Source organism: Hippocampus bargibanti, linkage group LG09 (assembly GCF_051943395.1).
Source record: "Hippocampus bargibanti isolate YZ-2025 linkage group LG09, ASM5194339v1, whole genome shotgun sequence".
NCBI lineage: Eukaryota > Metazoa > Chordata > Actinopteri > Syngnathiformes > Syngnathidae > Hippocampus > Hippocampus bargibanti.
The window spans coordinates 6,215,622-6,239,691 of NC_142742.1; the positions used below are offsets into that span (position 1 = coordinate 6,215,622).

The 24,070-nt window shown below is 38.9% G+C and overlaps 1 protein-coding gene across 5 annotated transcripts in view; it reads right to left on the reverse strand.

Annotated features, from left to right (window-relative positions):
* LOC148893451 (ryanodine receptor 3) overlaps positions 1-24,070 on the reverse strand; it is a 102,104-nt gene that overhangs the window by 76,642 nt on the left and 1,392 nt on the right. For 4 of the 5 annotated variants that reach the window (XM_089005056.1, XM_089005053.1, XM_089005054.1 and 1 more), the window contains exon 1: positions 1,240-1,394. In XM_089005056.1, coding sequence (XP_088861182.1) covers positions 1,240-1,365 — 126 coding nt within the window. In that variant the 5' untranslated portion in view covers positions 1,366-1,394. Of the gene's footprint in view, positions 1-1,239; positions 1,405-1,721; positions 1,879-3,033; positions 3,109-4,474; positions 4,569-5,661; positions 5,762-8,335; positions 8,449-9,329; positions 9,409-10,379; positions 10,455-10,788; positions 10,804-15,536; positions 15,642-15,895; positions 16,016-24,070 lie in introns of those variants that run through there. The other variant, XM_089005057.1, reaches the window with a different exon arrangement.

Here is a 24,070-nt window from a genome sequence, read left to right on the forward strand (position 1 = left end):
GTCTCTTAACTCATTTGCTGCCGTTGCATTATTAATTTTTTGGTATATGAAAGTGTCTGTTGGAGCGCAATTCCCGAATTTGTTCGGGTTATGTTTTTCTTGCGGGAGGGGAGGCGTCAATAAAGCGCTGGTCAGACCTCTGGCAATGTTTTTCCCTTCCACGAGGGGGCAGCATTTGCCTTTTGTCCATGTTAGCGCTTGTCAGCGATTGTTAGAGCACTATATAAATCAAGCTGTATGTATTGTATGGACACAATTTTTCACATCGTCTGGCAGTGAATGAGTTAATAAAGTTTGACAGACCGAGGTAAGATAAAAGAAACCCTTTATTAGTTCCACAATGGGGAAATTTATAATCCGGTGCACCTTATAGTGCAGGAAATACGATACATTTACCTAGCTACCTAACTAGTTACCTAGCTAACTACCTAACTAGCTATCTATTTGCTATCCATTAGCTATCCATCTGGCTAGCTAGCTATCTAACTAGCTATCTATTAGCTATATGGTTATCTAGCTGCCGAGCTACAGTATCTAGCTAGCTATCTATTAGCTAGTCGGCTAGCTTTGAAAGGCGCTTGAAATAAAATATATTATTATTATTATTATTATTATTATTATTATTATTGTCTTTTCTCTTGACTTTATTCTTAAATATTTTTTTGCTCTTCACTTTTTATTTATCTAGCTATCTATCTGGATACCTAGCTACCTTGCTATTTATTAGCTATCTGTTAGCTGTCTGGCTATCTTGCTAGCTATCTATTAGCTCTCTGGCTAGCTATGTATTAGCTACATGGTGCATCTGTCTATCTAGCTAGCTAGCTATCTATTAGCTATCTATTGGATATCTATTAGCTAGCTGGCTCGCTTTCTATCTATTTGAGTTACTTCTGGGTTGAGTGAACGCTGGCGCATGTGGCTGCCGCTGTTCACCCACAGAAAAACTTATCCTGTGACTGTAAAGTTACCTTGAGAGTTTTTTGAAAGGCGCTTATAAATCAAATTATTATTATTATTATTATTAAATTGGGTGTCAGGATGTCAGGAGGATGTCCTGATTTGTTACAGTGAAGGTGTATATTTTCATCATTTAAACTATGTACTCTAATACATTTTGTAAAGGCGGCGATACAAGTTCAGTCAACTTGTGACCCTGCAGATAATTGTCTCCATCATTTGCTTCCGTCTTCTTATTTAAAATAAGTTGATGCTGTGCGCATCCGTTACAACACTCACTCGTCTCTTGAGAGGACCCAAACGTGCAGATTTGACATCAGGTGCCTGGTAGGAGAGCCACAATCCTGTTGCCAGGTGCATTATGAAGCTGAGCGAGTCTCCATATTTAATCTCCGCTACCCCCATTCCCTCAATGTCCCGTTTGGGACTCTGGTCAAGTTTTTCCTAGACAAGGGGAGGAGAAATAAAAAGTCAAATTGGTCACCCGCTAAATCTTTGTACATCAGTCTGTATTATGACAACTTCCAGGATATACAGTATGATGAATACAAAAAGTTTTTAAAGCTTTCTTTTGGTCGCTTCAATGTAGCTAGATAACTCAATTTTCTGTAGCCCTTTAAATGTTATTTATTGGTCCAAAATGGCTGGCAACAGCACTCCCAATTGTGAAAAACAGCTGGCATGGAAGGAGTTTTTAATGAGGGCAATCAATCGTTTGTGACACTCGTAGAACGAAACCGTGTGTTATTGTGTGACCTTGCCTTAGAAGCTCTGAAGCAGAAAGCAGTTGAGATTGTGTCAGATCTCTCGCGGTCCTGCAGCACCAAACCCCGATCCTCAGTCAAGGCCAGGTAGTGTCCCGTTGTCAGGTGTCGTAACCGGAACGGTTGACCCCAGCGGATGTGGCTCCCGCTCCAGCTAAATTAGAACACACGTAAATGTGTCGCAACAATGTAGATAATTTGCATTTTAAAAACCCTGACAGTGTGATGTCAACTAATTGTATCTGATCTGCATATTGCTGGTGGCTCTGAATTAAGTGTGTCATGTGATGAGTCAGAATAATTGGCAAATGGCTGACTAATAAAAAACAAACAAATAAATAATAAATAAATAAACATAAAAATAAATAATATAAATAAATAAGTTGATGAAAAAAATACACGACCAAATAAATAAACAAGTAAATGAATAAATAAATATAGACAAATTAAAAAATATAGACAAATTAATAAATACACAAATACATAAATAAATACACAAAAAATAAATAATATTCATTATTGTGCTCTGTCATAGAAAGTAATGAAGAAAAAGCAGAATTGACCAAATAAATAACTAAATAAATTGATACAAATAATAAAGAATTTTAAAAATTGAGCACAGATGTGGTAGATATTAGCTATCTATTCGCTAGCTAATAGCTATGTATTCGCTAGATATCTAGCTTGCTATATATTTGAGTTTCTTCCGGGTTGAGTGAATGCTGGCGCGTGTGGCTGCCGCTGCTCACCCGCAGAAAAAAAACTTAGAGTAAAGTAAAGTGACCTTGAATTTCTAAAGGCGCTTATAAATGAAATGTATTATTATTATTATTACTATAAATGGTTGGCTTAATAGCTGACTACTAACAAATACATTAAAACATGAAAAATTTAATGAATAAATCATTGAATAAATAAACCAAAAAATGAATAAACACATAAATATAACTAACTGAATATATAAATAAATACATAAATAAATTAATTCTGTCATAGACAGAGATAGGAAAGCGCAAAAAGTGATGAGGAAAAAGCATAATTGACCAATTAAATAAATAAATACATTGATATAAATAATATATATATATTTTTTAATTAAGCAGAGATGAGGTAAATGGTTGACTAATAATAAATAAAGACATAAATAAATAAATACATGTCATTCTGCAGTTCTGTCATAGACAGCAAAAGGAAAGCGCAAAAAGTGATGAGGAAAAAACAGAATTGACCAAATTAATAAATAAATGGATACAAATAATAAATAATGTAAACAATTGAGCAGAAATGGTGTCAACGGTTCCCAACTCACCTGATCCGAAGTGGCTCCAACCTCCATAATGATCTGGCCTTGGCGCCAGCTTTACCTATTTCATAGTTGACTATCCTGTCGAAAGACAGAGAAATTGGAAAATGTGAATGACACACGACACCGTCAAGGTCATCCATCAACCGTGAGACAAAAGCATCCATTTGCTTTCAGCTCTCGCACGGTTCATCAAAGGAGGATGTCTAACACAAGACAACGAACAATAAAGCCCACATGTATTGACACTGCAACCGGTGCATTCAAAGACAGCCACACGTGTCCCCCGATAAGCTGCAGCAACCTCCTCTATCAGTGAATAGCACTTGGGAAGACTTGGCCCATCACTCCAAGTGACATCTTGGAGAGAAACGTACGAGGCGTGCTTATTTTATGCCATTTCAAGGGCACAAAAGGAGGCAAAGCCAAAAATGGAAATTACTACTCAATCTGGCCTGCACTCTGCTCTAAAAATAGACGTTGTGCGTGCATGTCTGGGTGAATGTGTGCCTCGGAGGAAGCACTATTACTCAGTGTGTTGGTGACAGAGGACCTGGCCCATTGGATTGGACTGAAAAGTCTTTCAATAAGATGTTGATAGTGCAACTTTAAAGGACAACCGACGTCACTTTTTTGTTTCTTAACTGACATCAGAAAAACGTTTTATAGCATCTAAAATACCCAAAACACGCAGTATGATATTTTTATTCAAATGCAAAACACCAATAAAAATGACTTAAAGTGTCCAAAATCTGCAAAAAAATTGAGCTGAGAATTGGGCATTTTCAGTTTGTGACGTCACGGCAATACGTGTTGCATTGCTTGAGAATCAAAACAATGGCTTCAGATTCGGAGAATATGCTTTCTTGTGACACATCCAGTTATGAATCTGATTCAAATAGTTCTGAAGAGGAAAACATACATGTTTGCAATCGATTAAAGAATTTATTCCGTGTCATTTTGAGGCAAACGGGCGGGGGTAATGTCGCACCCAAAAATGGCCACTGCTGTTGTGAGGAATGAATCAGCCCGTTTCCACAGGCTGATAAATTCCTTCCATGGAGCTTGGACTCCCTCTTCTGGCGGTTTTTGGGTGCAGCACAAGGTTTTCAAATCAAACAGTACAGCAAAATACATTGACGTGATGGAAGGACGCTACAATGCGTCTTTTTTACGGTCAGGGGGCGGTCCTTTAGTGACGTCACGTACGGACTCGTCACCAACTCAAAAACAATACTTCCTGAATGTTCAGCGTGAGTTTTTAAAACGTAAAATCTAGCTATATGCGGTGGAATCTTATTAAAATACGCTCAGTAGAAGCCATTTGAAGCCATTTTACAAATTATGGACACAACTTGTCCGGAGACGTCGGTTGTCCTTTAATCATTTTGATCATTTGTCCTTCACAGAAAAAACATCAGACCAAAAATAATGTCTTTTTTTTTACCTCTGCTGCTCTTCACTCTGGTCAGATCCTGGGATGGTCACCACCTCGTCATGCCCATGAAACAACCGCATCACATGACCACCCAACAGGTAACCTCAAAAAGAGAAATGCAAGAACAGACACTTGACTTGTTATTGTCATGTTTTATTTACTGCAACTGCGCGGGAATGTTCAATATTGGACAAGAAGGATTTTTGCTTTTTTGACTTCAAGATGGCGCGGCGAGAGTGGCTGCCTTTCCAGCAACTCCTGTATTTTGTTTTCTACTCCTTTCTTTCCTTTTCTCTTCCTTTCATAACTTTGCTGCTGTGAAATGTAAAATTATTCACTACGAGAGAAATAAAGGTACATCCAATCCTATCCAATCCTAGCCATAGCCGAAATTGCTAGAATTGAGGTGAAAAGCAAGTCATAGCAAATAAAAAAAAGACAATCAGGCAAATCCATTAAAGTTCAGGTGCGTCGCACATTCGAAACAATGAATTTGAGTTAATATGAAACGCTTTTCACTTGCTCTTCTCATTTTGACAAGCATTACTTTTACACTTATTACGGTCAAAGAGGGCCTATTTGAGGCAATTGCTCTCTTCAATGTTTTTAACTCATTCACTGCCACACGATGTGCAAAAATGTGTTTAACACAGTGCCAGGGTTTTTGTCATTTTCACTCAAATTGCAGAACCCAGAGAATATTGAGTTTTAGGACAACATGAACATTCAATACAATGTTAGAAACCTTAGAGTCTCTTCTTTTATCAGGAAAAAAATAGTCAATTCCTAAATTGTATCGGTCTGGAGGTATCTGAGCTTGAAATGGAGGTATCTGTACAAAATACTAAACAATACATTGATTTACAAAGAGCGATCATGGACTAAAGGCAAATGCTGTCCCCTCGCGGAAGGGAAAAAAACATTGCCAGAAGTCTGACCAGCGCTTTATCGGCACCCCATTGAAGAAAAACAAAAACCTGAACAAATTCGGCAATGGCACACCACGTCACATTTTTCAATTCCAGATTAAATTCGGGAATGGCAGTAAATGAGTTCAAATGTATCTTTACACTGCGCTACTTTCTTTTGTTGTGTTCATAAATGATTTATAGCAAGACGAGCGAAAACCAAAGCAATGAAAATGGACAAGGAAATTAGACCACATGAAGAAAGGTGGTATTGGCTCAGCTGTCTACCTTCCTCTATGTTGCTGCCGGAGCAGATGGGATGGACGTTCCACAACGTCTGCATGAAAGATGCGTCCACCTGGATGTTGCCGTTGGAGATTGATAAATGCTATAGAGACACGAGATTGCACACGGTGGAGGTAAGTGGGTTCAATATTCGGTAATATTTACATAAAATAGCATGCTCACCGCTAATATGCATTTTATTTACACCACCTATGTTGCAATCGGACTGGAGAAATATGTATATATATATATATATATATACAGTAAAGTCTCGTTATATCGATATCGGATATATCGATAGTCCCGGTTATATCGATACTATTTCTATGCACGCACGGAGAAAATTACATGCAAACAGGGTCGGATATATCGATAGTCCCGGTTATATCGATATTTTTTCGGACTCCCTTGAATATCGATATAACGAGACTTTACTGTATATATATATATATATATATATATATATATATATATATATATATATATATATATATATATATATATATATATATATACATATATATATATATATATATATATATATTGTTTGTTTTCATAACAGTCTGTCTTGAAAATGGCTATAACAGTAAATCTCAAACCCAATCTACTGTATTTCTTCTCCTCTTTCAGCCATTGTGAGTTGACAAAAAAAAATGCGAAAACTCTGACGTTGCTAGCGCCTTCGAGCAATTCTTGGGTTGCCAACTTGAACTCTGATTCGGTAAAGCGACTGTTTCATCGACATTGATTTTTATGCACCAGAGTCTGCCGAACTGATTGTGAGGGTGTCCGGGTCGATTTCCGACTCTGGTAACAAATGAAGGCTGAAATGTGATTGGTTAAATGCTGAAATCCGAAAACACACGTCTGGAAGCATCAAACCACAGGGAAAAGCAATGAAAGGAAGATAAAAAACAATTTGGAGTTATTTATAAAGAATTTATGGACAAAATATAATTAATTAGTTTGTGATTCCGATGTTTTTAGGCCAGCAGAGAAGGCCTTGCATGCCCTGACAACCCGCCACTGTAATATTGCGAACGTTGAGCATGTTTCAGACTTCGGCAAACAGATTGTGTGGCAGCTGTGCCGTGCACTTTCTCCCCATAGCACTGTGCAGCCCTTAGGTGCCGCGTATCCGCACAAAACACAAGTGTGGGTGACAGCGAACGCAAATTGCCAGAATGACATTAGCGACGACAAGCAGGCTCACATCATTCAAGGTCAAGCGCTTTGCTGCTTGGCAATGCTGTCGCCATCGCCGTGGGTCAGAGACTGTGATTTAATGGTTTCAAGTGTGCAGCTATAACATGCAAAGATCAGGGAGGTGATGTGCTATGATATGGTAATAAAGCCTTGCTGGAGGGAGTGACCAGGGTTTGACAAAGGTGATGAAAGTGCAGGTCCCAACCGCTTTATAAAAAAAACACAGAACAGCACTTGAATTGTAACCATGTGATCCTGTTTTGCAACAAAAAAAAGACACACAGGCACTCCCCTACTTACAAACATTCGAGTTACGAACAACGGTACTACATACGAACATTTTTGTAGTAACATATGTAGTATTGTCTCCAGTTGTACATGTACATGTCTTTATAAAGCATATATTTTATTAAATGTTTATTTTTCAGTACAAATAAATACAGGTTACTTATACAAGCCTTAAACAGATTTATATAAGCCTTAAAGGACAACCGACATCTCCGGACAAGTTGTGTCCATAATTTGTAATATGGCTTCAAATGACTTCTACTGAGCGTATTTTAATAAGATTCCACCACATATAGCTATATTTTACGTTTTAAGACTCGCCCTGAATATTCCGGAAGTCTTGTTTTTGAGTTGGTGACGAGTCCGTACGTGACGTCACTGAACGCCGCTGACCGAAAAAATAAGGACACATTGTAGCAGTCCTTCCATCACATCAATGAATTTTTCTGTGCTTGTTTGGTCTGAAAACGTCATGTTGCACCAAAAAGAGCCAGAAGAGGGCGACCAAGCTCCATATAAGGAATTTATCAGCCTGTGGAAACGGGCTGATTAATTCCTCACAGGGAGCTTGGTCACCATTTTCTGCCTCTCTTCTGGGACGCTACATTGCAGTCCAGATGCCTCAAAATGAGACGGAAGGACTTCTTTAATCAATTGCAAACATGTATGCTTTCCTCTTCAGAACTATTTGAATCATATTCATAACTGGATGTGTAACGAGAAAGCATATTCTCCAAATCTGAAGCCATTGTTTTGATTCTCCAGCAATGCAAGACGTCTTGGCGTGATGTCTCGAACTGGGGGCGGGACTTTCTGAAAATGCCCAATTCGCAGCTCAATATATATATATATTAAATATTAGGCACAACACATTATAAAGTGCTACTGTAGAGGCAGGGCTTATGCACTACTTCTTCGACAGTGAAATGGAGTTAGTGGCTGCTGATAGTAGTTGTGAGACCTGTTTTGGCTCAATATTACTTCATATATGGGGCGCACTGGCGTATAAGGCATCATTTGAAGAAAATCAAGGCTTTTGGACGCGCCTTATACATTGGAGAAATATGGTATTAGTAGTGAAGGAATATGACCTTTTATCCATTCAAGGAAATCTTTTCGGAACAAATGCATTGTGAGCATTCAACAGTTTGTGAAATGAACATGACAAGCAAGATATACTTACAAGATATCGCTCAGAAGACACGCTGACGAGGATGAGGTCATCACCTATGCGCACCTTCTCTCCTTCCGATCTCTGCTTGGAGGCAGGGTGGATTGTCCACCAACAAGCTTCGCCTACAACGATGTGCACAATTATTTAGACTATAGAATGTAAGGTGAAACATCATCCGGTTGATTTAAGGTGACGGTAATATGGAGAAACGGCACCATTGGGACATGCTTCAACAATGAAGTGACAGCTCATCAACTGCAAATACCGAGGGAAGTTGGAAATAACTATATAAACATGAGGTTGGATAGCACAAGACAATAAATAAAATATGTTGGAGATTTTAACTGACAAAAGAAATACATTTTCTGTCCACGGCGCTCTACAATGAATATTAACTCATCCATGACCATTCACGAATGTATTCGAATATTGAAAATATGACGGAGAGCGCCATTCCCGAATTTGTTTGGGTTTTGTTTTTTCATGCTTGGGTGCCGATAAATCGCTGGCCATGGCCTCTGGCAATGTTTTTTTTTTCCCTTTGTTAGCGCTTTGTTACAGCTTCAACTGTTATTAAAGTGCTATATAAACCAATATGTATGTACGTATTGCATTGTATTTTGGAAAGCTGCCCTCATTTCAAGCTCATGTAACTCCAGTCCCATATACTTTAGGAATTAACTCTTTTTTATGATGAAAGAAGAGAGTCTAAGGTTTCTAAAACTGAATTGAATGTTTAGGAAGTCCTAAAACTCAATATTATGTGAGTCCTGGAATTCAAATGGCAATGACAAAAACCCTGGCATTGGAGTGGACACGTTTTTGCACATGTCCGGCAGTGAATGAGTGAAGAGTGATGATGAAAAAGGCATACAGTGGAATTTGCTCAGCAATAACCAAGAGATGATCAAGAGAAAGATGAGACACCGAGAGAGAATGACAGAGAAAATCTGCGTAGGATTAAAACAAACTAATGAAAAGTGTCTTTTTTTGTGTGTGTTACCAGTTGAATCCTCCTGGAGGCCGACATCAAATGATAGCTTATCAGTCTGTGACCTTGATGTCTTCAAACAAGCCAGGTACTGTAGGCAACACACCCACAAACACAGAAATGCATTTAGAGACACACACATGAAATAATATGCGACTGTCAGATGCTGAAATTTGCCATGACAAATGCGAGTTGTGTTGAAATGAATGCAACAAATGCAAAGAGTCATTACAGTTCCATATATCATACAGTATATGCGTTTATTCTGTATTTTTACACTTTGCACTATGAACAGTTCTTTTTATGAAACATTTTTGTGCAGTTGTACATTTCAGATATTTTCTTTTGTACATACAATATTTTGTTTTATGTTTTTGACCCCCCGCTCCGACTCCTTCCAATGTTGCTCCTGTAGATTGCAAATTTCCCCATTGTGGCACTATTATAGGCTTTCTGATTCTGATTCGCCGCAAATTAAAAATGCATTTTAGATCACAACGTTGCGTCTTGTAGTTTTCCTATTATAAATGCGTGCCATGGTGCTAAACAATTTTTAACAATTTTTCATGCACCAATAATGATAACCTGTGACCCGATAACAGAATAGGCAGTCCATCACAGTAATTATCATTCCTGAAAGGGCTAATATGAAAACAAGACTTCCTGAATACTCAGCGCGAGTCTTAAAATGTAAAATATAGCTATATATGTCGTGGAATCTTTGTAAAATACGCTCAGTAGAAGTCATTTCAAGTGATTTTACAAGTTATGGACACAACTTGTCCGGGGCGTCGGTTGTCCTTTAAAATAGCTGAAATTAAACTAAAAAAAAGCCAATGTGAGACACATAATGGTTTGCTGAAATTGATTAAAAATGCCTTTCAAAACTCTTAAGGCCCCTTTATAGTCACAGAATACGTTTTTCAAATTGCTATTATATGTAAAGAACGTCCGCCATTTTGAACACACCATATCTGGCCCCCTTTGGACATTTGGACAGCTCTGCTCTATAACATTTCCTGCTGATGCTGTAATCCAGATTAATGGCTTTCAATTTCTTACCATGGAACTGAATGAGTGCCGTAAAAGGATGGCGTGTCCATACAGTAGAGTCTTGTGGCCACCACTCTGCGCTGCCTGAAGACATAATTCACATATATCCATCATGATGTGATCTGAAACTGCCATGTATGACCCCAGCGAGGAACTCCTCACAGACCAAGATGGCCTCATGCTGGCGACACATATCTCCCACTGAGATATGTGAAAAGATACTTTGCCATTCCTCCGGCAATCCAGCCAGAGGAATGTGGGACAAAATGCTAAACTACTGCGAGTCGAATGAACATTATCAGGGAATTGATCCGTCTATCATTATAAAGTTTCAGATGCAGGAAGAGAATAAATGATATTTCTTAGGAAGAAGTATCAATGCTGATTTTGTTCAACGGGAAAGCCCTTGATTACTCACCTTTCTTATCAGCCTCTAGGAAGCATTAAGGTAAGACAAGAGTTTCATTATTCTAAGACTTTCTTGTCACCGTGGTTGGTATGAATAACCAACATACTTAATTGCTGTCTATTAGAATATTTTTAGACGAGAAAAAAAAATCCTTTGTCACACTGAAAGGGTTGTAACTTGGTGCCAAGTGCAAATCTAGTGCAATATGTTCTTTCTTTTGGCATTTTCTTTGACACATGTTGTTAGAAATGGCTGTTTGCGCCGTTGTGGGATCGAACAGAGCTGATTCGGTCTCGGGCCAATGATGCGTGGTCGACATGGCAAACGAATAATGGACTTGTTAAAGCCTGTGGAAATGATTGGCATGTTGATAGAGATTAGACAGAATAAGAAGTTATCATATTTAAAAGTTTCATGCTGTTATATCCTTAGTCAACATGTGTGACTCGAATACACAATTGAAGCACAGACAACCTGGGGTCAATCTGAGGTCAACAGACACAGCGAATTAAACTGTAATCTTCATCTAGGAGATCTGGCCTTGGACAGAATTTAGGACTTGGGAAACTCCTTTATCACCGGGGCAATTTACGACTTGAAACTCCTTCACAGGAAGAGCTCATTAGCCAGGTTACAAATGTATCAGTTCATGGAAGAGACAATGGTTTATTGCTTACAGCTGTTCGCGCTAAGAACGCCCAGGGGCGTGGTATTCTAATCAAGAAAACTATGTTTTTCTAATGTATCACTTAAATTTGCATATACTCTCAATAAATAGCTTGGCAGAGGGCTGCAGAATTCAGACGTCTGTCATGAATGGCTGTGTCTCCTGCCGGGAGTAAAAGACCCGTCTTTCTGGGTTCGAGTCTTGGTTCACAGTGTCCGATCGAACATATCTGACAAATGTACAAAGGAATCTTTAGAAACTGCAAGCCAATCTTGATCTTGCGGATGATGCAAAGCCGGCCACAATCGTGGCGATGGGGTTACCATTAAGACCAAATCGACTGCTAATAGATCACTTCACTGCATCTACCATGACGATCCACCGTTTTACTCTTACTTATTCTGTTCTCTCTACGATACCTCCACTGACTATGAGACAAAAGCAAGTCAGCAATTTGATGTTGACTGCAGCAACAAACCCTCAAGAGTTGTGTGCAGCTGTTTGAGGTGTACTGAGTTTAATGCAGTGAGACACAGCTAGCTGCAATCACCACGACCAATAAATTCTAGTCCTCCACCCTTATACCACCGTGAGGCACTTATCTATATAAGTCTCAGAAACACTAAAGAAGCTGGTGGCGCAATCACTAAAAAGAGAAAACACATCAGTCGTCGCTAACTGACCCATAAAAGGTAAAGCATGTCGATTGCAATGGATATAAGAGGCGATGGATGGTGTTTTGACCATTGTGCTTGATGTCTTCACATACCCTTCAAAGTGCAACATTTTTTGGATTATTAGCCAAACGATCGTGCTTTGGAAAAAAACTACAAAAAGAGCAATGAAGATGCACATTAGACGTCTGCAAGGCAGCGACTGTCTGTTTGATGGGCCGATTTCAGCCTACTAATTGATATCAAGCTCTGTGGGGATGATTTGCACTTGGGGTGTCATCTTTGTCGTTGGTGATGTGTCCACTGTGTCGTCTGGCTAAATGAGAGCTAGCGATTTGCTTCAGCCACAGCATCGATTGAAAAAGGCCATCTGTTCCAAGCTCTATATTTGTAGATGCATTATAATATCTTCTCCTGTAACAACATCGACCGTATAGGAATAAATGATAATCACCTAGCTCTGTTTAAATGTTGCAAACTGAATCAGAATTCATGTCGACAGTGACCCTTTGAATTGGCACAAATGTATCAGGGCAATAAAACCAGCTGTGATACTCACATTTCTTTCAAACAATCCTTAGCCCTATATAATAATGATAATAATAATAATACAGTAAAGTCTCGTTATAACGATATTCAAGGGAGTCCGAAAAAATATCGATATAACCGGGACTATCGATATATCCGACCCTGTTTGCATGTAATTTTCTCCGTGCGTGCATAGAAATAGTATCGATATAACCGGGACTATCGATATATCCGCTATCGATATAACGAGACTTTACTGTAATAATAATAATAATAATAATAATAATAATAATAATAATAATAATAATACATTTCATTGATAAGCACATTTAAAAACTCTCAAGGTCACCTTATAGTCACAGTTTTTTTTTGTGGGTGAGGAGCAGCAGCCACACGCGTCAGCTTTCACTCAGCCCGGAATAAGTCAAATAGATCAAAAGCTAGCTAGATAGCTAATAGCTAGCTAGCAAGATATTTAATAGTTAGCTAGCTAGATAGCTAATAGATAGCAAGCTAGATAGCCAGCTAGCCAGATAGATAGCTGATAGACAGCAAACAGATAGCAAATAGATAGCCAGCTAGGTAGCAAGCCAGGTAGCCAGCCAGATAGCTAGCTAGAGAGCCAGTGTGTGCCTTCTACACCGGCAAATACGGTCACATTGCGCAGGCATGACGAATAGAAAAGTGGAACGTAAGGGGGTTATTAGGGGCTTTGGTTTGTGAGTTTTTTTTTTATTTTGTTTTGCATCATTGATCTGTGATGGACATGTTTTAATGGACGCCATTTGCAATCTCGAAAGATCTGTGTAAGCTCTCAGTATTACAGGAGTGGTCCATCCATGAAAAGGTTTCTTCAGCCGTCATCTGTACTTCTTTGTACTTTCTGAGAAGTACAGATGACACAGTGCCTTGTGACTTTTGTCTTCCCCAAGAACGTGGAGGTTCAAGAACCACCTCTTGCCGCTATCATCTTTGGGTGTTTTTATTTTGATCAGATCCAGAAGACCTTTCTGATCTTATTTCCCAAATGAAATACTGTGAGTGTCGTCATGTTTATTGTCTTTAAAGAAGGATAACTTTGAACTCCGGGAAAAAGCAGTATAATTGAGCGTTACCTGCCGTGTTGAATATTTTGAGCCGTCTTTTCCTATTGCCGCTGCCCATAATTCCCTACCAGCACACCCTGAGAGTGGCGGAACCAATGGTGTCATCTGATCGTAGGCACCCCTTTACAGCCGCAAAGCCAAAGCCCCGATCCATCCATTTATACTCGGATGTCAAAGAAATTAATATGATCCGCTAACATCATTAGCCTTGTGGCATTAAAGGGTGAACCGGCTTGACATTACTGGGGGAAATCTGAGCTCCCTATTCCAGCTAGTTCTTCTTCTCAGGTTTGTTTGTATCATTTTCATAGAGTCCAAATTTCTGAATGAAGACAGTGACAAGCGTGAGTTTATCGTGCCAAAAATATCATGAAACTGCGTTGAAAACCAAGAGAATGTCCCAAGGATGCACATGATACCCTGAAGAGCTAAACTCTATTTATCTCTGTCAACTGATTCTATATTTCCAGAGGGAAACAAATTCAGTTTATTTACCAGCAATCTACAGCAACCACAGCTGCGACGATAAAAACAAATATTGTAGCGTGGCGTGTCTGTGCGTCATTTCACTGCGTCATTCAGGAGAAATAAGTAGCAAAATGATATGAGAGGTGAACATACCCATCGATCCGGGCCGCGTGTCTACCGTGTGGCAAATGGAGATTGAACACAGAAAATAAAAACACAATGATGGAATACGTAATAGACATCAAGGACAATGGTAAAAATAAGAGGAATTAGAAACAAATGACAATAAATTCACCTTGCCTTCATTAAATGTGCGACTAACCAGCAGTTTGTCTCATTATCTTCAAAGTAGTTCGGAAATGATCCCTTTTTTTGCTAAGTTTGTTTCTCCCAAAGAAAGCTGTGAGGCTAAATTGGGCAACTTGTATCTCCTTCATTCTCATTAATATTCAGGCAGGCCAAGACCTCTTAACCATTAGGGTCCACTGATCACTGTAGTGGATTTTCTAAGGCGATTCATTACAAAACTACAGTGAGACCTCAACTTACAAACACCTCAACTTACAAACTTTTCATCTTACAAACGTCAAATTTATGAAAATTAAACCTTATAATAAGCACTATTTTCATAATACACACCTACCACGGCTGGCGTAATGATCTTCGGCGGAAGCACACGACCGAACAGCACCAGAGGTAAAGTTACCAACAGTCCTTATGGAAGGTGACTCTCCTTCCATAAGCCATCAACGACCATCAAAAAGGTCAATAAAACTTTATTTTACAGCACAGTTTATTTCTTTAATTACAGTCCTCATGTAATGCGCCTCTCCCTCCAAACAGCAATTCCCTTTGACCTTCGACCTCCAACGCCATTCCATCAAACCATAATTGACCATCACAAATGTAAATAAAGTGACTTTATGATACAATTCAGTGTATTTCTTTCATTACAATACAATAGCACATTTCTTATACATAGAATAAGGTATGTTGTGTGTAGTTTTAAGGCTTATTTAGTTGATAAGTATATTTTATGGAAACCCGGGAACGGATTATTCCCATTTAAATGGTTTCCTATTGGACATTTTTTTGGAGATACACACTTTTATCCTTACACAATCTGTCTGGGAACTAATTAAGTTCGTAAGTTGAGGTCTGACTGTATGCTGACGCCGCAAATGAATATAATTTCCAAATATTGTGCCTATACAGCACAACAACGCTACAGACTAAGTCTGCAATAGTGTGTGATTTGAGGTTCAGTTTCAGTACCAAACTATATTTTATACATTTGTGTGTAGCATTGCTCACCCCTTCATTGTTCTGTCCACTTTTAGCCAGCATCTCTTGCAGGGCCCGCACCGACAGTGACTGTTCCAGCACAAAGGTACAGATGCATAGGTCTGGAGGGACATACTGTAGGAACAGAACAGAACAGAACAGAACAGATAACCATGACGAGTTGGCAGAGAAATTCTGGGTTTGAATCTCAGAATGGAACCTGCTTTGAGGAGTTTACATGTTCTCTCCCTTTTCTTACATGCATATTTTTTTAAAGGGGCGGGGGACCCTTGGTTGCAAACTGGATAATTCGTTGAAAATGGATGTAAGGTAGACAGATATGCTGGACAGTCAGGTCCAAGGTCATAGGCAGGAATTTGTGTGCATACCTTTGCCTCAGACGTGGGCTCCAGGTAACATAACCGGTTGCCCAGCCCCTCAGCAGCCAGGCAAAATTTTCGATTCTCTTTCTGGATGCAGGCCACACACTGGAGCACCACTTCATCATCCTGTAAAGACAAAGACTTAAATCAGACTGTGCACTCACGCAGAGCGCATAGTCAACCCAAATCCTTCAGCCGGGACATTTACATCCGAGATCAAATGGAATGTAACTGCACCCTGTAGAGTTAAAATTTAATTGATTCACAACCCTTAAAAAAATCAAAATAGAATAAAAATGGTGAGATTTTGTCAATGACAAAGCCAGATTTGATTATTGTTATTTTTGCCTTGACTTGTCAACTTGAGCTTAGCAACTCATTGATGCTTTCTACTATCTCTGTGACTGCTTTATTTCCTGTATATGATAGTTGTCCATGTTCAGCACTTTGTTACAGCTTCAGCTGTTATTAAAGCGCTGTATAAATCAATATCCAATGTCGCGGCCAGAAAATGCGCAAGATGGCGCCCAAGCTCCGTTGGAAATGGGCTGATTTGTCTGTTGGAAATTTTTGTCAACTAGTATCAAATAGTAGTCTTGGTGCAACACACAACGATTCACCATCGCATTATTTATGTTTTTTTTCCTTCTAATTTCGCCATCAACACAAAGTTTTCAGACCAAACAAAGTACCCAAAATGCATTGTGTGTCGCTTTCTCGGTCAGGGGTGTTCCAGACATGACGTCACGTCAGGAATCGTCACCAACTCGAAAACAAGACTTCCTGAATATTCAGCGTGAGTCTTAAAACGTAAAATATAGCTGTACGCCGTGGAATCTTTGTAAAATTAGCTCAGTAGAAGTCCTACAAAGTGATTTTACAAATTATGGACACAACTTGTCCGGAGGCGTCGGTTGTTCTTTAATGGAGAGCGCCGAAAGAATATTAAACAACCTCGTCTTACTGTGCTGCTGTTGCTTCTGTTTACAGTATTTCAGAATCAGAATCATCTTTATTGCCAAGTATGTAGAACACACAAGGAATTTGTTTCCGGTAGAACACGCTGCACTAGTATCGTCGTCAAAAAAAACTGCTAAGTGGCACTATACAGTTCCATTTTGGCTACTGTTGAAAGAGTTCAAAGAATTAATGGCTTGGGGGAAGAAGCTGTTTAAATGTCTGCTGGATTTGGTGCGCATGGATCGGTAGCGCCTGCCTGAGGGGAGAAGCTGGAAAAGGTGGTGGGCAGGGTGCGGAGGGTCTAGTAGGATTTTCCGCACCCTAGTTTGGATTCTTGCAGTGTGCAAGTCCTCGAGAGTGGGTAGGGCGGTGCCAATGATTTTTTCCGCCGTCCTAACTGTCCGTTGAAGTCGGATTTTGTCCATTTTTGTGGCGGCCCCGAACCAAACGGTGATGGAAGAACACAGGATGGATTCGATGAAGTGTTTCACGTCAGCAGACTATTGGCGTCGTCAATGAATCGTTGAGCAACACTCTGAATCTTAAATACCTTATGCTGCGAATCCAACTCTGTGCACTCCAGTTAGGAGTTAAAGCTTAACATTAAGCACACAGATTTGTTTTTTCTCTCCCTTGAATGGCTAATTGGAAGGTTTTTCCTTTCTAAATGTGATGATCAAACGCATCCGTGGCTGAGCCCACCCAATTTCTTTCAGGCTATTTACACTGTTTGTATGGTGCAAATTAAGCAATGGATTGAGTTTGTAACATTCAAGGATTAAAGAAAAAGGTAATAGCCTGCATAAATGAATATATCTGCGGCATATTTTGATTGGAATACATTATTATTCTAACCATGTGTGATGGTTTGGGAGTGATTACATTACTATTTTTTCCCCTTTTGATTATTATTTTTTATTATTATCATTTTTTTGGTTTGTGAGAGTTTTACATGACTATTATTTTTCCTATTGATTATGTGTTATTATTAGTAATGGTAATAATTATTATAATTATTATAATTATTATAATAATAACAATAATAACACACAATTAATAGGAAAAACAAGTCTTGTAAAATGTTATTAACTATTATTAGCAACAACAACAATAATAATGATAATAATGACAATAATAATAATAATAGCACCCCCGTGACCCTAATGAGGAAGAAGCGGTACGGAAAATGGATAATAATAATAATAATAATAATAATAATAATAATAATAATAATAATAATAATAATAATCATCTTTCTCAAAACTCACTGTTTGGCATTCTACTCAGCATGCTTCCGACTTGATCTTGGTCTCACTCCCTGGTGCTTTCTACTATCTTTGTGACTTCTTTATTTTCTGTATATGATAGCTCTCTATGTCAAGCGCTTTGTTCCAGCTTCAGCTGTTGTTAAAGCACTATATAAATCAATATTTATTGTATTGTGTTGTATTTACATGCCAGTGTAATAATGTTCGACAACATCCATGCAGATGATTGGCATCCCTTGACTGCAGTGCGCTTCTGCTTTCTTCCACTGTTGCTAAGCACTTTCTGCCAGCTTAGTTCAATTATCCCCTTTGCTAAATGCTTAAAAAAACAGCAAGCAGGGCCACTGTTGCATAAACAAGATAATAGCGAGTGAAGACCATAAGCGCTTAACTCATACTAGTTTCCTTTCGTGATAGCAGACTCAGCAGAAATCTGCTCCATATGTGGCATTGTGGAACGAAGAAAGGGGGCAGAAGATTGTTGTACAACAGCCGGATGCATTATTTAAAGGAATGCGCTGAGAGTAGAATGTTGTGGTAATAAAGTAACAATATCCATCGGCCTCTACTGTATGTTACAGTGTAGCCGGATGAAAAAGTGCAGTGAAAGATGCCACGTGTATCTCCGGCATGCACACGTTTTAGTTCCTCGTGCGTTCATTTGGAAGAGCTGCGTGAAAATCGAAAATACGCCTTAGGGCGCTGATGTGCGTGACACACTTTTTTCAGTTGGCTCTCATGCAGGCAAATTCAATAAAATGATTCGAATTCATCAGAGTGAGGTTTGATGTGACCACAAATCAAAGTACAGTGAGATCTCAACTTACGAACTTAATTGGTTCCCAGACAGAGTGTGTGAGGCGAAAAGTGTGTATCTCCAAAAAAATGTCCCATAGGAAACCATTTAAATGGGAATAATCCGTTCCCGGGTTTCCATGAAATATACTTTTCAACTAAATAAGCCTTAAAACTACACACAACATACCTTATTCTATGCATAATAAATGTGCTATTGTATTGTAATGAAAGAAATACACTGCATTGTATCATAAAGTGTTTAATGACAGTATTTCTTACGTTTCTTCAAGTCACAAGTTATTTCCTGGCTAATGGTCGCCTCTAGTGGACGTGTAGTAAATCACAACAGACTAGCAGATATGAATTGATTCAGACGTAGCACTACTGAAGGCCTAGGAGTGACATGCACGGCCCGCCACTGCATTAACAACAACGTGAGACCAAATGCCTTAGCTTAATTTTTTTTTTTTTTTTAAACAGCTCGAGCTCACTGGTAAAAATGTTATTTGAAGACCCATTGCTATGTAATTTCATCAAAGAGAATAATTACATTATCTTAAAACAATTTTATATTTGAGTTGAGTCTCCAAAGGGCACCTTGAGATTGAATTTGACTCAGTTATGATATTACCCTGACTCTCTCTCACACACACACACACACACACACACACACACACACACACACATACACACACACACACACACACACACACACACACACACACACACACACACACGCACGCACACACGCACACACACACACACGCACACACTCATTTCTTTGTTCTTTGTAAATCTATGATCCTGTCATCTCCATTGTGTGCACACTGCAACAACACTGTAAAAGCTGTATTTTCATAAATCCTTATATCCTTTATAAATCCTTAAATCATTTATATTTTCATTATTGTGTTATTTCTCTTGATCTTTGGTTTCATGTAATTGGGATCTTGGCATTCCTCAGTTGTTTTGGTACGTCAGGTAAGAATTGGAATTTGCAAAACATTAAGTACCGTATTTTCCGGTGTATAAGGCACACCCAATAGCCTTGATTTTCTTTCCTCTTCAGAACTATTTGAATCATATTCATAACTAGATGTGTAACTAGAAAGCATATTCTCCGAATCTGAAGCCATTGTTTTGATTCTCAAGCAAGGCAAGACGTCTTGCCGTGACGTCAAGAACTGGGGGCGGGACTTTCTGAAAATGCCCAATTCGCAGCTCAATTTTTTGCCGATTTTGGACACTTTAAGTCATCGTTATTGGTGTTTTGCATTTGACTAAAAATATACTGCGTGTTTTGGGTATTTTAGATGCTATAAAATGCTTTTTATGGTGTCAGTTAAGTTGGTGTCCTTTAATGCAACAGGGCCCATAGAACGGATTGTGAAGGCATCCAGGTAGATGTCTGACCTTGGTAACAAAAGATGGCTGAAATGTGATTGGTTCAATGCTTAAATACGAAAACACACATCTGTAAGCAGCGCAACAAGGTACAGGTAATGAAAGGAAGCTGAAAGACAATTTGGAATTATTTAATAAGAATTCATGGACAAAATATAATTAACATCAGTCCGTGATTCAGATATTTTTAGGCCAGCAGAGAATGATTTGTAGGCCTTGATCGTCCGCCACTGCCATTTACACATTAGTCATTGCAATCCCATGGTAAAACAGTGACCCTTTTGACTTCAATATCCATCAATGCTAGTCTTTGTTTTGTCATATTGTCTCTACGCTGTCATATTATTTGTTATTTAGTTTTTTTTTGTTATTTTGACTTCAAGACGGCGCCGCGAGAGTGGCTGCCTTTCCAGCAGCTCATGTATTTTGTTTTTCTACTTTCATTCCTTTCATCACTTTGCTGCTGTGAAATGTAAATTTCTCTACTGTGAGACTAATAAAGGCATATCCAATCCAATCCAATCCAAAAAAAGTATTCGGAGGATGCAAAGTCTCATGGCTCACAATCAACTCTGCTCCCTCTTCCTGTCAACATCAAACTACCCACAACTTAAACCGTTGCATAGCTTCTTTTTTCTCTCCTCCCACAGATTTGGCTTTATAGGCAGCAGTCCAGCAGGGGTAATTTCTGCTCACACTCCAGGGAAATTACTTTTCTGTTGTTAGAGAAGAAGCATTTTCCAAACTGCTTTATCAAGCGCTTTGACTCCAATAACAGATGACATTTGGATGCCTGCAAGGAACATCGGGTCTCCATAACCAGGCAACCTAAAGTAAGGACTTAACTGCGGGGCACATACAGTCTCCTGCATGGGTGTATTTGTGCTACTCTGTTTGTACAACCTTAAATCTACCCATGTTAAGCATTCATTTCTGCAAGAATGAGCTGTAAATTGAGCACCTGCGCTACATAAACGTTTGTGTATGTGTTTATATAGTTAAGTCACACCATCTTTAACAAACCAAAAAAATGTAAATTCAATTATTTCAATGATTATTTACAGAATTACGTCTGTGTTAGCTCTCAGTCGTACAGGAGTGGTCCATCGATGGGTGTGATGTCCCCATTAATCAGGTGTACCAGGTAAGGATCATGTGTGAATTATTTCGATACATTTAAATACAGTGATAACCTCGGTTTACGAACCCCTTGGCTTCCAAACTTTTCGGTTTACGAACGTTAAATTTAACTTGGAATACGAACTATTTTTGGGATACACACGGAGCTGCCACAATGAGTGATGTGTCGCTCGCGAACAAGTCCGTCTTCGGTTAAAGCCACGTGATTGGTCAAGAACGCAGCAGTGATGAGTGGTGGTTTAAACATTAAAGAGACAGGCAGATGACAGAGAGAGACTGAGAAAATGGATGGAAAACAGTGAAATTTGAACTCATTTCAACTTTGATAGTTCAAAGGCAGAATGTAGACTGCAAGGTTCAAATTCCCATCAATCAGGCTCCACATATAACCCGCACAAGCCATCTGTACTCTTGATGCAAAAAGCTATCAAACCACCTAATAGAACACAATTGATGAGGAACCAGGTAAAATTATCGCAGAGAAAGCACCTACAGGGGATCATTCCTCAAGATGTTCCTCATCAAGTGTTTAATACTGATGAAACCGGCAACTCCATTCCATCAAGCCAACAACGACCATCACAAAGATAAATAAAACAACTTTATTATACTCTACAGTTTATTTCTTTACTTATAATACCAAAGCACATTTAGTATACATAAAATAAGGTATATTTTGTGTAGTTTTAAGGCTTAGAAAATTAGAAAGTTGAAAATTTTATTTTATGGGGACCTGATTATTCTCATATTAATGGTTTCCTATGGGAAATTATTTTTTTGAAGACACACTTTTAGCCTGACACACTCTGTCCGGGAACCAATTAAGTTCGTAAGCCAAGGTGTCACTGTATATTCAGTCTCCATTAGGGATGTAAAATCGTTTTTTCTGAAGTCCCCAAAAGACATGGTCCAAACGTGACTTCAGAAAGTCATTTATTTAAAAGTGTGTATAAGCTGACAAAGACACCGTGTGGATCCCTTTTTTTAGAGCAATAAGTGATTTGGAAAGGTACCTGGTCCCCGTAAGTGATGATCCAAAAAGTGGTCCCCAGAAACCATGAAAACGCCTATGTGTGTGTCCGCGTTATGCTTGGACTGATGACTAATTTCTGTACTATCTTCTGCAGTGGCACATCTGGTGCAGCTTGACTGCACCTCAAATCTCTACATTTGCATTCACCACACACACATGCTACCAGGCTTATTCACTGACCTAAAAGTACCAAATCCAAAAATAGGTTTACCTAGTTCCAAAAAAAAAAAAAACCAATGCAATTATGAAATGATGCCATTTACATCATTGCAGAAAATCGGGGCAATGGAGCAGAAATGTCAGCTCCTTTCAGTAGCAGCAAGCGTGTTGATTTGGTGACCTCTTTGCACTGCGGTTAAAAGGTTGAGCGGTTGCGGGGACAAATGAGCGGGAGGCATCGGATGACAGAGGATAAGACAAAAGACCATTTTAAAGGATCACTGCTGTTCTTTGGGGAATAAAATACATCAACTGCACGTTCAAGACTCCATTCCTCACACATACGTATATGCGCCCGAAAGGCTGTGCAAAATAGGGCTGTTTTTGACATCTTGCTCTGTCAAAATTGATGATTACAGTAAAGTCTCGTTATATCGATATCGGATATATCGATAGTCCCGGTTATATCGATACTATTTCTATGCACGCACGGAGAAAATTACATGCAAACAGGGTCGGATACATCGATAGTCCCGGTTATATCGATATTTTTTCGGACTCCCTTGAATATCGATATAACGAGACTTTACTGTAATTAAAAAAAAGGGTATGTAAGGCGCCATGTCAAAAAATAAACAGTAAGAATAATTTGTTATTTGCATTTCATGGAAATCAGCTCCTACTCGCTTGGAGGTCTCTAAGGATCTCTTTTCAGACAACACATGAGTGAATTTGAACACAAATGGGCAGATGATGTCATAATCTATTTTTGCCGATAGTATTCCTATTTCTTAAAACTGCGACCAAGACAGCCTATGCTGCAATGGCAGACCGTCAAGGCCTGCAAAGCCTTCTCTGTTAGCCTACTATCTATGAAAACAAAAACACTTTCACATCTCAAAAGGACTTAAAACACTGGCTTGTAGTATACCTCCAATCTATCAACCGTTAACACCGTGTAAAAGGTCCAGCACTTCAAGCACTTGGCGTGACTTCACAAACTGGGGGTGGGACTTTCAGAAAATGCCCAATTCACAGCTCATTTTTTTGCAGATTTTAGACACATTAAGTCATTTTTATTGGTGTTTTGCATTTGAATACAAATATCATACTGCGTGTTTTGGGTATTTTAGATGCTATAAAACGTTTTTCTGACGTCAGTTAAGAAACAAAAAAGCGACGTCGGTTGTCCTTTAAGAGGTAACATTATTTATTTTGTGTATTTAGTTCAATTTTTATTAGTACATATGTTGTTGTAGTTGTGCTAATAGACATGACTTGCATCATCACATTTTTGATTTTTTTTTCTTTTCCCCCACTGGGTTGCTAAATAGTGTAAGGAACCCATTGGATGACCCGCTGACTCTAATGTAATAGAGCACAAAAGCTTAAATGTTTTGTTATGCGGGGGAAAAGTAT